At 39.1% G+C, this 14520-nt stretch overlaps 1 protein-coding gene across 4 annotated transcripts in view; it reads left to right on the top strand.

The window, feature by feature from the left end:
• Positions 1–14520, top strand: part of bptf (bromodomain PHD finger transcription factor) — a 147047-nt gene that overhangs the window by 73175 nt on the left and 59352 nt on the right. For all 4 annotated transcript variants that reach the window (XM_043715050.2, XM_043715048.2, XM_088000732.1 and 1 more), the window contains exons 10-14: positions 1831–1962; positions 2685–2814; positions 3191–3326; positions 4601–4837; positions 6016–8650. In XM_043715050.2, coding sequence (XP_043570985.2) covers positions 1831–1962; positions 2685–2814; positions 3191–3326; positions 4601–4837; positions 6016–8650 — 3270 coding nt within the window. The remainder of the gene's footprint in view (positions 1–1830; positions 1963–2684; positions 2815–3190; positions 3327–4600; positions 4838–6015; positions 8651–14520) is intronic.

Genomic DNA, 14520 nt, shown 5'->3' with positions numbered 1-14520 from the left:
CAGTAATAGTGAGAGGATGCATGTCAGACTGGAGGCCTGTGACTAGCGGAGTGCCTCTGGGGGTCACTGTTGGGCCCATTACTGTTTGTTATCTATGTCAGTGATTTGGATGAGCATGTACAAGGCATGATTAGTAAGTTTGCAAATGACACTAAAATAGGCAGCATCGTGGACAGTGAGGAAGGTTATCAGAAATTGCAGCAGGACCTTCATCAGCTGGGGAAGTGGGCCGAGAAATGGCAAATAGAGTTTAATATAGCTAAATGTGAGATGTTGCATTTTGGAATGTCAAATGAAGGCAGGAGTTTCATGATGAATGGTAGGGCCTTAAGGTGTGTAGTGGAACAGAGGGACCTTGGGCATGAATCCAAACCAATGCAAATTACTGCTACCGAGGATGACTTTAACTCTGAGGTCATGAGTTAATTATGTCACATTATACAATAGCAAGTCGAATATAACCTGCAGATCTGGCAGCATCTGTGGAGAGAAAGTAGCGTTAACATTTGGAGTTCTGTGATGGTTCTGACGAAGAATCACCAGACTTGAAACATTAACTCTGCTTTCTCTCCACAGATGCTGCCAGGCCTGCTGAGTTTTACCAGTAATTTGTTTTTATTTCATATCTACAGTTCTTTGTTTTATTTTATTCTGACAGTTCCAAAAACTGCAATTCTAAGGAACAATCTGAAAAGCAATTTATGAATTCCTGATGCACATTTCTATTGCCAATTTGATCTTTCTATTTACTTTAAAATCACCTGTGATTTAATGCGGTTGCTTTATCAGAAACATCCAATATTTCTTTTATACTTTGTCCCACATTGTGATCATTGTAATGGGGCTTGTGGACCACTTCTTTCTCCTACTATTCAGTACCTTCAATCAAACTGATTCTACATCCTAATCTCCTCAGCCATGACTATTTCTAACCGTTATGTAAATGCATCCTTGATGACAGAGTTACGCTTCCATCTGGCTTCCTGAATTCTTGAAGGTCATATTTCCCTTGATAATATTAAGAACCCAATCCTTGCCATCCTGAAGCCATATCTCTCTTTTGGTTATCAGTTGTATTTGTTTACATCAAAGTGTGCTATCAATTTGTTTATTTTTGAATATACTGTGTGTCCATAATGGATAAGCAGCCTTTATTGTTATCTTTTAACATTAAGTCTTGACTGGTGTTATCCAAGATTGTTTTTGTTTTTTTCTGCTTCCTGACATTCTCCTCTTAATTTCCTGTATCAGTCTTTTCTTGTCTTACTCTTTTGATATGTAAAACATCTTTCCATATTTGACCTTTTACTCCCACTATTTATGGGCCAGTGACCCATGAAATGGAACTCCATTCTGTCACATCAATCTGTCAGCTACCTTTCCACTTGCTGCCATTGTGGGATTTGAACCTATGACTGAGAGCATTCGACTGAAATTCAGGAGTACTAGTACAGTGTCCACACATTGCCATCTGTCCAGCCACCAACTACCCTTGCCCTTCTAACAGGGGAGAGGTTGTAAGTTTGGAAGATGTCATTGCAGAGCTTTAGTGAATTGTTGCAGTGCATCTCGTAGATGATACACATGCTGCCACTGTACACTGGTGATGGAAGAGGGTGATAGAGTGCCATCCAAGGAGGCTGCTTTGCCATGAATGGTGTTGAGCTTGTATTATTCGAGATATTCTCTTCCAAGCAAATGGAGAATGTTCAGTGAACTCCATATTTTGATTTTGCAGGTTTTACAAACTTCAGAGACAGAATAAACTTGCATTGTTGATTTTACTGATGTATGTGCAATAATCAACTTTGTTTGAACAAATTTTTTCAGATCTAATTGGATAAAAGCAGTCCAGATGTGCAGTAAACCAAGGGAATTTGCACTAGCTCTTGCAATCCTTGAGTGTGCAATCAAACCTGTTGTCATGCTTCCAGTCTGGCGAGATTCATTAGGGCATACCAGGTGATTTTGCTTAATTTTGTTGCCTTTTCTATTTTTTTGGTATAACCTTAGCTTAATACCTAATTATTCTTGCAGGCTTCTTTTAAAAAAAAAGTAAATAAAGGTTGATCACCACCTCTTTTTTTACCTTTTAAATAGGAAGATAGAATATCCTACCAAGAACTTAATCAGAATGTGATTTTATTTTCCATTATAAATAAAATACAGAATAACACTAGGTAATCTAGTATCTTAAAAAAAAATTAATGTACTGCTTTACCTGTATTTTCTGAGGGATTGATATGAAGTCCCCCTCATGTACTTTTTTCCCACATATCTCCAGTTATCATTATCGGTTTGGTCCGTTGACAGGATAATGCATGGCATGAAAGGAGTCAAAAATATGAAAAATTATTGGGAGCCATTGTTCCAAAACCATGTGATCTAGCTGGAATATAATGAATATAGGTATTTAAAATAACAAGTAAAGGTATTTAATACCAACATGTTTGACACTGCAATATAGTTTATAGGTTTTACTTGAATTATGTTCTGTGCTTCTAAATCGTAATCTCTAAAATACCCATCACTGGTTATCAATGACCCGTGAAACTAGAAAGGAAATAAAAAAAAGTTGGATAATCTGGTCTAGTTTTCGAGTGGTCATCATGAATTCTCATTGAGACATAAATCTTTATTTGGGTCTGTAGAAAACTAAGATAATATTCCTGCATTGATCACAGGTTTTATCGATTAACGTCAGTTGAAAGAGAAGAAAAGGAAAAAATTAAAAAGCGAGAGCGGAAACAAGAGGAAGAGGAAGTTATGCAGCAAGCTACTTGGGTGAAATATACTTTCCCTGTAAAGCATCAGGTAGGTTGTCAGGTTACCACTAATTATGGATATTTTCTCATGACTTAGCAAGAACATAAGTCATCGATCTTTGATACAAAAATAATTAAATGAAGTTGACAGTTAAAGATTCAACAGTATGGTTGAACTATAAGACTCTACACTTAAGGTGAGTCAGTTGTTAGCTGTCTGCTAGAGTAATGATATTCTTAACTCCAAACCACTGGAAAATTTATACAGACCTGCCAATTGGATAATCACTCATTAACAAAGAAGTATAATTCAAAGTTTTTTCCGCTCTGGTGATGTGTCATCAGGGACTAGAGACATGATAGGGGAGAGAAAGTGCAATATTTTGTTATTTAAACTGCATAAATTTAACTTGACATTAACACAGGTATGGAAACAAAAGGGAGAAGAATATCGTGTAACGGGATATGGTGGTTGGATGTGGATTAGTAAAACTCACGTCCATCGTTTTGTGCCTCGGCTACCTGGAAATACGAATGTACATTATCGGAAAGAGCTGGAAGGTATGTTTCAGCTCCGCCGTGGTTGATTGTGCTGTGCAATATTTCTTCACTGTTGAGCATTCAACATTTTTAATATCTTGACAATTCACATCTCAGTAACAGAAAAATAAGATTGTGTTGTAAACTGCCGTTGTTGAATTTGAAGAAAAAAGTCTCTGCTTATGAATAAGAGATCTCCTTTTTGACTCGTTGTTTGAATGACGAGTTCTCTTCCCAGAAAGTTGCAAAAGTTGCATCTTTAATTTATTCAAGGCCGTATTGTTAATAATTTTGATAGACAAGGATTCAGTGTTTATGGGATGCGAACAGGAATTGGGGCACGGAACCACACCAGATCGGCCATTGAATGGTGGAGCAGGCTCAAAGGACTATGTGCTCTCAAGTCCAATTTCTTTTTAAATTCTGATGTTAAAAAAAATTGCAGTATGAAAATTTTTCAAGATAAACCTGAACTAAATATCTTAAATGCAAATTTGAGTGCTCTTTACTTTATTTAGTATTATTACTGGACGTAGGTTTGCCTACTGAGCTGGAATGTTTGTTTTCATGAAGCGTTTTCGTAATAACGAACCTTCCAGCTCAGTGAGCAAACCTACATTCAGAACCTCAAACTAAACTACAAATCTTCTCAAAACTTGCTAACATTATTACTCTCATAAAATGTAAACCAAATTACATTTTACTTTGCTCGAAAACTATGTGAATCCATGTAAGTTTCTGTAAATCTGTTTTTTAGATTAGAATCAGTCTGACCATTGTGGCACACAGTCTCACACATGGCAGCTCGCACCTTCAATGCATTATTTGGGCTCACATGACACCAATTGTTAAAGTTCACTTGAGAATGTAACTTTTTTATAAAAAAAAGTTTTGCAATTTACATATGAAAGAACTGAAACCAATATGGTCATTCTGAAATGCTTTACAGGTCTTTTTCGATATATAATTTCAGTTTCATCACACTAAACTTTTGCTATAAATTCTGTGTCTTAGAATCTTGTATTCCACAACCATCTGATTAAGGAGCAGTGCTTTGAAAGCTAGTGCTTCCAAATAAACCTGTTGGACTATAACCTGGTCCAATCCAGTCCAACACCGGCACCTCCAAATCATTACACTCAATCAAGCTCTAAGAGTGGTGATTCTGCAGCTTCTGTTTGATCCTGATTGCAATTGTGATTCAAATTAGATTCTTAAAATTTACTATTAGAGTTAATGGTTTAGGAATACAGGTTCATCTGTCTAAAATATGAAGGGGTTTGCCAATCTATTAGGTGACCAGAAAGATAATGCAAAACTGGATCAAGATGAGTGTTCTTCTACAGTAAAAATGGAGTCTGAAGGCTGTAAGAAACATCAATCATCTCAAGACTCTAAAGATCTGCCAGAGAATGATACAGTCACAGATAAGTCATTTGAGATAAAGTCAGAAGAGGAAGACAAAGTAGAAGAAAAGGAGGAAGTAATGGAAATTGACGCAAATCCTGTGTCATCACAAACTCCAAAGAGAGGTAATAATGTTATATGCCTCAGTTATAAGGCAACCCCTTACTATTAACAAATGCATGTTATTTTTAAAAACCAGGTTATTTCCATTCTATATATTCCCCATTGAATATATTGCATATATCACGAGCCCCAATTATCTTGGTAGATTTGTAGATGATTATGAACTGCATTATTTCAGTGACATGGAAGAGGAGTATATGGATAATCTCCTCCCTGTTGCTTTGCATTTCGCGATATATCAATTGTGGAATCTTTTGTGGTCCTGTCTTACTGCCAAGTAGTGAGAGTTGGAAGAGCTTCCACTAAGCTGTAACAGTGCTTTGCGAAATGCTATATTTGCAGGATATGCAAGAATAAATCTGGTGCATGTGGAAATGAGACTTTCAAAATGTATCTTCATCTGTTTGGAAGGTATAGGTGTTACTTGTGTGGTAGAAATTTCATGAAGTGTGCATAAAAATGTGAATATCATGAATTGACAAGTCGAAATTAGTACAGTGACATCACTTGAATCCACATTAATATCACACATTGATGTATTTTGTATTGGGAATTAATCTTTCTGGAATGCAAGTTAAATGAAAGTAATTTAAATAATTATTAAGCAACTGAGACCGTTACCATATGCACAGATGTTCTGACTTAGGAGTACACTGCATGTTATTTTAATCCAGTAATGAAATAGAACAGGCAAAAGAGAAGAAGTAGTTGATGAAATTGAAATCCATGAGTGTTGAATGGTCTTGGTTAGCTTTGCTCATTTGTGATAATATAACAATTCAAAAAAAAAAGAAAAGAGACTAGATTGTGATCTCTTGGAGAATTTTGCTTGGAATTCTGCTTTTTCTCACTAATTTGGGCAAGTGCAAATTTTCTACTCTCATTTGAGATTTGATGCCCTGTGAGTGAATCCAGTTTTCTCTCCTACATCAAGGTTTATGATGTTTGAAATAAGTTAACTCTTTCCCGTCGTCTTTTGTTTCTCTAACCCTTTCCTTAAAGTTCCTTGTATCTAGGTCAACCTAAATGATTCACTCTGAGGTTACTCGTTAAGTCACTTGGCCACTTCATTGGACTGACACATGGTCAGACTGGGAAATGTCTTTCAGAAAACTTTGAGGGAGGGCAGTTTCCCATTATGCAACTCTTAATGCTAACTATTTGCTTTTTCTTCTTTTAGAGAACAGTGAAAATATCAGAACTGATGGTGATAAGTTCATAAAGGATGAACCAATGAATTTGGATGAGTCCAGAACTAAATCCAATTCACAAGAACAGGAAAGCAATATCTCTACTGATCTTATCAATGTGAGTGAAGCCTTTCAACTCAGGACTTGGTATAAAAAGAGAGTAAAAACATCAAAATTGGATGGACTGCTGGATCGGCGAATAAAACAGTTTACGATGGAAGAGAAGCAACGTCAAGAAAAACTGAAACAAGAAGCTTTAATGAAATTCCAGAAAAAAGAACACAAAGGTGCAACTGAACCACAGAAACCTGATCAGGCTGGAAGCTGTATTCAGAAAAAACCTGGAGCAGTACAAGAAAAAGAACATATGGGTCAGATCTCTCCAAAGCTCACCTTTGAAAGCTCCGTGGCGTCAGTTCAAGAAAATGCCATCGAGAAAAGTGAAGCGTCGGTGCAAGAAAATAATCCAGTTTTAACACCCTTAAAGGATTCAGATATTGACAATACCAAATCAAACCAAAAACTTACGAAGGATGCCACTGAGAATAATAATGAATCGGTGGTCACAAGCAATGAATCCAATGACCTGCATTTAAAAAATCAGGAAAATGGAGCCGAAGGCAGCTGCGTGCAGTCGGTTATGGGAAAAAATTCTGTAAATAATAGTTCTGATGTGAAAAATGAGCAAGTTGGCAAGATCGGTGAGCCATTGGCAGGAGGAGGAAACCACGACAATCTAAACACAAAGATGGAAATGGGTGTTGTTGAAGGGAGTAGTGGTCTAATGGAAACTGATGAAAACATTGAAAGAAACAACCCTGAAATTAAGATAAATAAAGAGATTTTTGGAATTGTCTATCCTGAAAAGATCGAGCCACAAACCAATGAAGCAATTTCTGAAAAATGTGTTGAATCAATGATTATTGAGGAAAATGGTATAAAAGAATTACATGTCCACAAGGAAAGCAATAGTATTGAAAGTCAGTGCTTTGAAAAAATGGACATAGATGACAATATGGAAACTAAGATTTCTGAAATCCAAACAGTAGATAAACTAGAGCATCAGTACCTAGTTGATCAGGTTAATGGAAAAGTTGTGGAATCAAAATCAACTGTTATGAAAAACTCTGAACTGGTGCCAACTGAAGCATCTGGTGTTGCTGTTAATAATATAGAACATGTTAAAGAAAAGAGCAGCATCAAAGTGAACTCTGAAAATGAAACAAAGTCATCAGCAAGAGATCCACTGGTCAGGCTGGTTATGAATGGGGATATTACCATAGTTGACCTAGAGGAAAAGTCAAATCGAGTAGAAGGAAGGACTGTAATAGCTGCGCATTCTAAGGTTCAAGATAATATAATAGCAAATAATGATAATGCAGTGTCCCAATTGAAGGCACCCAGGCTAGATGATGCGATCCCACAGGTGAAATCACCTAAGTTAGATCCTGTCCCACAGTTAAAAGCACCAAGGTCAGATGATGCTGCCTCCCAAGCAAAGGGACCCAGCATAGATAATGCTGTTCCACATGTAAATGCACCCAGAGTCGATGATTCAGTCCCACAGCTAAATGCACCTAGCGTAGATGATGCTGTCCCTCAAGTAAAGGCACCCAGAATAAGTGATTCAATCCCACGGATAAAGACACCTAGATTAGATGATTCAGTCTCGCAGGTAAAGGCACCCTGTGTAGACATTTCAAACCCACAGATCAAGGCACGGAAGTTAGATGATTCAATCCCTCTGATAAAGGCACAAGTGAATCCACCCAAGTTAGAACCCGTACTATTGCAGGGAAGTGAATCAGGGTTACTTAATATTTCTGAGGTAGTAAATTCATCCAAAGAGTCAGACCTTTTAAATGTTGATGTGGATAAATCATTAGAGACTGAAAATAGAGCAAAGCTATTGGAAATAGATGGACAGCTGCATAAAAAAGCTGTTTCTCCACCCCTTATTTCAATATCAGACTCCACTTTGAGTAAAAGCTTCAGTGAGCAAAATGGGATGCAATCAGAAAATGAAATGGGTGGTGTCAATGGGGATCATGAGGTTAAAACAATTATTACTGAAATGACTACCACGACTACAACCATTTCGACCCAGTCCAAAACTGTTGTTAGTGTAACTGAAGCTTCTTCTCCACAGAGCAGTGTTCCATCAGTGGTGTCCTGTCTCAAGAACTGTGCTGTTTGTTCAACCACAACTACAACCACAACAATCACAAAAGTGACCACACCAAAACTGGACTGTACTGTGGATGCTGTGACAGTCACAGAAAAAACTGTTGTCACAACCACAGTGACTGACTGTGTGGCCACTCCAGGTGGGATGTCAACAACTACCATGACAGTAAGTAAAGAATATTCCACCAAGGACAAAGTAAAACTAATGCGGTTTTGTCGCCCCAAAAAGACCAGGTCTGGCACGGCCCTGCCTTCATACCGTAAATTTATTACCAAAAGCAGCAAGAAGAGCATATTTGTCCTACCCAATGATGACCTACGGAAATTAGCCAGGCGATCTGGTATTCAAGAAGTTCCAGGATTTAACTACAATGCAAAGCCTGCACAGGACATCTGGCCATATCCATCACCGAGACCAACGTTTGGCATTGCATGGAGGTATTCTAATTTAACTTTAAACCCCTCAGAATAGTTACTTTAGGAGTGACATTCGGAATTGGTTTTTTTTCCCCATTCCTGACTGATGTTAGTACTTGAGGGTGGTTATCACAGTTCAATGTTTTGCCAATTTTCTACTCATTTTTACTCTCCTTTGATTGTTGATGACACCTCTGAGGTGGCAGCCTTTTAGTTGCTCAACAAATATCCACAACTGAAGTGTGGTCTTGAATGGTGAAAGCTGGTAACCGAATGAATCCTGGAGTCTCTGTTAAAATGCAAAAACCTAAAAATTAAGAGCACGGGTAAGCCATTCGATGTAGCCAGCCTTCTCCAGGAGTTACTAATCTCTGGACTGATGATCTACCTCCATTTCATTGATCACCATATCTCCCTTGATTACCTTAGTATCCAAAGACTGTCTTGGGTATACTCAGCAATTGTCCTTTGTGGACTGTAGATAATTACTTACCAACTAAACTCGATTCCAGCACTGCATGTTCTTCACAGGTGTGCTTTCAGCTAAAGTATAAAACTTATTTTTCCATCCTTCCTCCTGTGGCTCCAAAGCTAATTTTATTGCATGTATATCCACTTTAGCTGAGATCAACTAACACAGGATCAATTAATAGGTTAAAGCTGAAAACTTTGCTTGGTTATACTACTAATTGATTTAACAGAATTCATTTAGTTAACAGCTTTCACTATTCAAGAACACACTTCAGTTGTGGATATTTGTTGAGTAACTAAAAGACTGCCACCCCTGAGAGATGTCGTCATCAACAATCAAGGGAGTTCCTTTGACATGTATGAAACCATCTCATGAGTTATACAGGTCCTTAACATGTCAATGATTCCACAGTGTACCAATATTTGAGAAGCTGAATTATTAAGAAATCTGTTGTTTTTAGATTTAATGTAAATTAATGGATTATCTATGTTTAGATCAGTATTACTTTTATTAGTAATGAAAAAAGCAGTTATGCAATAATATTCTGAAAATGGTCCATGAAGTAAACATTCCTTTTGGCGCTTAATACATGGATTTGAGTTGCCAGAATTTGTTTTCTGCTTGTCGTTTTTCACGTTTTTACTAGCTTCATTCTCAACTGATTCCTTGTTTTAATTGTTCTTTGTCCTGATGCAGAGTAGCTACTTGTGCTGCCTGAAATGCTGGCCTTTGCATATTAGGTCAGATCCATATTAACACATTTGTTTAATTGGTAAATGAGGATAATTTACTACTTTTGCAGTTTTCTGTAACTAATTCTATTAGTTTTAAAATAGTGATGGAAAAGGATAGACCAGGTCTAAAAGTTGAAGTTCTAAATTGGAGAAAAGCAATTTTGACGGTATTAGGCAAGAAAGAAGATTGATGAGGGCAGAGCAGTAGATGTGATCTATATGGACTACAGTAAGACAAGGTTCCCCATGGGAGACTGATTAGCAAGGTTAGATCTCATGGAATACAGGGAGAACTAGCAATTTGGATACAGAACCGGCTCAAAGGTAGAAGACAGATGGTGGTGGTGGAGGGTTGTTTTTCAGACAGGAGGCCTGTGACCAGTGGAGTGCCACAAGGATCGGTGTTGGGCCCTCTACTTTTTGTCATTTACATAAATGATTTGGATGCGAGCATAAGAGGTACAGTTGGAAACAGACCCTTCGGTCCAACCGGTCCATGTCGACCCAATCTACTCCAACCTGCCAGCACCCGGCCCATATCCCTCCAAACCCTTCCTGCTCATACACCCATCCAAATGCCTCTTAAATGTTGCAATTGTACCAGCCTCCACCACATCGTCTGGCAGCTGATTCCATACACATACCACCCTCTGCGTGAAAAAGTTGCCCATAGGTCTCTTTATATCTTTCCCCTCTCACCCTAAACCTATGCCCTCTAGTTTTGGACTACTTGACCCCAGGGAAAACCCTCATGATTTTGTAAACCTCTATAAGGTCACCCCTCAGCTTCCGACGCTCCAGGGAATACAGCCCCAGCCTGTTCAGCCTTTCCTTATAGCTCAAATCCTCCAACCCTGGCAACATCCTTGTAAATCTTTTCTGAACCCTTTCAGGTTTCCTTCTGATAGGAAGGAGACCAAAACTGCACGCAATATTCCAACAGTGGCCTAACCAATGTCCTGTACAGCCGCAACATGACCTCCCAACTCCTGTACTCAATACTCTGACCAATAAAGGAAAGCATACCAAACGCCGCCTTCACTACCCTATCTACCTGCGACTCCACTTTCAAGGAGCTATGAACCTGCACTCCAAGGTCTCTTTGTTCAGCAACACTCCCTAGGACCTTACCATTAAGTGTATAAATCCTGCTAAGATTTCCTTTCCTTTCTCGCATTTACCTGAATTAAACTCCATCTGCCACTTCTCAGCCCATTGGCCCATCTGGTCCTGATCCTGTTGTAATCTGAGGTAACCTTCTTCACTGTCCACGACACCTCCAATTTTGGTGTACGTCTTATGCTTGCATCCAAATCATTTATGTTAATGACAAAAAGTAGAGGGCCCAGCACTGATCCTTGTGGCACTCCACTATGACTCTCTCACTTTCAAAGGCTGATTGGGCACAGATGTTCGCAGGTAAAGGGACACTGGAAAGTGGGAAGCCTTCAGAAATGAGATAGCGAGAGTCCAGAGAAAGTATATTCCTGTTAGGGTGAAAGGAAAGGCTGGTAGGTACAGGGAATGCTAATTGACTAAAGAAATTGAGGGTTTGGTTAAGAAAAAGAAGGAATCATGTCAGGTATAGACAGGATAGATCGAGGGAATCATTAGAAGAGGATAAAGGAAATAGGAGTACACTTAAGAGGAAAATCAGGAGGGCAAAAAGGGGACATGAGATAGATTTGGCAAATAGAGTTTAGGGAATCCAAAGGGTTTTTACAAATACATTAAGGACAAAAGGGTAACTCGGGAGAGAATAGGGCCCCTCAAAGATCAGCAAGGCGGCCTTTGTGCAGAGCCGCAGAAAATGGGAAGCAAGAGAGGAAATTGCAGAGCCGTTGGCAATGATCTTTTCGTCTTCACTGTCAACAGGGGTGGTACCGGGGACTGGAGAGTGGCAAATGTTGTGCCCCTGTTCAAAAAAGGGAATAGGGATAACCCCAGGAATTACAGGCCAGTTAGTCTTACTTCGGTGGTAGGCAAAGTAATGGAAAGGGTACTGAGGGATAGGATTTATGAATATCTGGAAAGACACTGCTTGATGAGGGACAGCCAGCACGGATTTGTGAAGGATAGGTCTTGCCTTACAAGTCTTATTGAATTCTTTGAGGAGGTGACCAAGCATGTGGATGAGGGTAGAGCAGTGGATGTAGTATACATGGATTTTAGTAAGGCATTTGATAAGGTTCCCCATGGTGGGCTTATGCGGAAAGTCAGGAGGCATAGGATAGAGGGAAATTTGGCCAGTTGGATAGAAAACTGGCTAACCAGTCAAAGTCAGAGAGTGGTGGTAAATGGTAAATATTCAGCCTGGAGCCCAGTTACAAGTGGAGTTCCGCAGGGATCAGTTCTGGTTCCTCTGCTGTTTGTAATTTTTATTAATGACTTGGATGAGGGAGTCAAAGGGTGGATCAGTAAATTTGCAGACGATACGAAGATTGGTGGAGTTGTGGATAGTGAGGAGGGCTGTTGTCGGCTGCAAAGGGACTTAGATGTGATGCAGAGCTGGGCTGAGGAATGGCAGATGGAGTTCAACCCTGCCAAGTGTGAGGCTGCCATTTTGGAAGGACAATAAGAATGGGGAATACAGACTTAACGGTAGGGTTCTTAGTAAGGTGGAGGAGCAGAGGGATCTTGGGGTCTATGTTCATAGATCTTTGAAAGTTGCCAATCAGGTGGATAGAGCTTGTAAGAAGGCCTATGGTATATTAGCGTTCATTAGCAGAGGGCTTGAATTCAAGAGTCGTGAAGTGATGTGACAGCTGTACAGGACTTTGGTTAGGCCACATTTGGAGTACTGTGTGCAGTTCTGGTCGCCTCACTTTAGGAAAGATGTGGAAGCTTTGGAGAGGGTGCAGAGAAGATTTACCAGGATGTTGCCTGGAATGGAGAATAGGTCGTACGAGGATAGGTTGAGTGTGCTAGGCCTTTTCTCATTGGAACGGGGAAGGATGAGGGGTGACTTGATAGAGGTGTATAAGATGATCAGGGGAATAGATAGAGTAGACAATCAGAAACTTTTTCCCCGGGTACAACAGAGTGTTACAACGGGACATAAATTTAATATGAAGGGTGGAAGGTATAGGGGAGATGTCAGGGGTAGGTTCTTTCCCCAGAGAGTGGTGGGGGCATGGAATGCGCTGCCTGTGGAAGTGGCAAGAGTCAGAATCATTGGTGAACTTTAAGTGGCAATTGGATAGGTACATGGATGGGTGCTTAAGCTAGGACAAGTGTTCGGCACAACATCGTGGGCCGAAGGGCCTGTTCTGTGCTGCTTCATTTTACTGCCCACTCACTTAACCGACCTGTATCCTTTGGCAGACTCCTTGTGTCCCCTTCACAACATTCCTGCCTTAGTGTCATAAGGCAGTACGTTCATTCCCATCATCCAAGTTGTTGATATGAATTGTAAATAGTTGTGGCCCCAGAACTGATTTTGATACTCCACTTGTCATAGCTTGCCCATCCAAAAATTTAACTTTGTACCACCTATTCCTGGTAGATAACTCATCCTTTAACCATGCTCATATGATACCCCCCTACATTATGAACTCTTACTTTGTGTAATAACGTTTGTGGCATTTTGTAAAATGTCTTCTGGAAATATAAGTGCAGCACATCCACAAGTTCCCTTGTATCAATGTTGCTTGTGGATTTCTCAAAGAACTTCACTAAATTAGTCAAACACTATTTTCATCTCACAAAGCCATATTGACTATATCTGATTGCTTTGGATTTACAGGGTTGTTTTGATAAAGTGCAAGGTAAAATGTTATTGCACAAGATAAGAGCACATGATGTAGGAGTGTGGATAAAGGATTGGAAACATATTATAAGGATAAATAGGGAATTTTGGGATTATAGATACTTGGATTCCAAATATTAAATTCTAAATAGAGATTATACAAACTGAGGTCATACCTCCTCGGAAACAGTTAAAAATGTCACAATACCAGGTTATAGTCCAATAGATTTATTAGGAAGCTATACAGATACCTGATGAAGAAGCAGCGGTCTGAAAACTAGTGTTTCCAAATAAACCTGTTGGACTGCAACCTGGTGTTGTCTGAGTTTTAACTTTGTCCACCACAGTCCAACACCAACACCTCCACATCATGGCTTCCTTGGAAATAGGAAGATTAAAAGGTAGTTCTATCATAGTTTTCAAGATATTAAGGGGAACAAATAGGATAGATAAAGAGAAACGATGTCCATTAGTTGGAGGGCATTTTCTAAATATTGGAACTGGACATTTTTTAAGCATGAAATTAAGAAGAGCTTCACACTAAGGCTGTTACAAGTTTAGATTTCTTTTCTGCAAGAAGGAATTGATGCTAGATTATTGGTTAATTTTAAACTGAAAGTTAGATTTTTATTGTCCAACAGTAGTAAAGCAATGGGACAATGTCGTTGGGTCACAGATCATTGTGATCTCGCAGAATGATAGTCTGAAAGGGCTAAATGACAACCATCTGTTGCTACTTTCATGGCCTTGTCCCTCCTAAACTCCTCACCTCTGAATTCCAATTCCAAGACCTTCCTCCAAGTCCTCCAATGCTGATCTTATGCATATCTCTGATTTTCATTATTCCACTGTTGCTTTGTGATGAAACTTTATGGTGTTAAGGTTAAAACTGAAAAGTGATGCTTTATTCAGTACCAACATTTGTAGAGCAATAGCA

The sequence above is a fragment of the Chiloscyllium plagiosum genome, unplaced genomic scaffold (genome assembly GCF_037043375.1).
Source record: "Chiloscyllium plagiosum isolate Xiang-an unplaced genomic scaffold, Cpla_swu_hap1 HiC_scaffold_25, whole genome shotgun sequence".
In the NCBI taxonomy this organism is placed as follows: domain Eukaryota; kingdom Metazoa; phylum Chordata; class Chondrichthyes; order Orectolobiformes; family Hemiscylliidae; genus Chiloscyllium; species Chiloscyllium plagiosum.
Note: the sequence above shows the minus strand (reverse complement) of the source record. Positions and strands in the feature narration are given on the sequence as shown.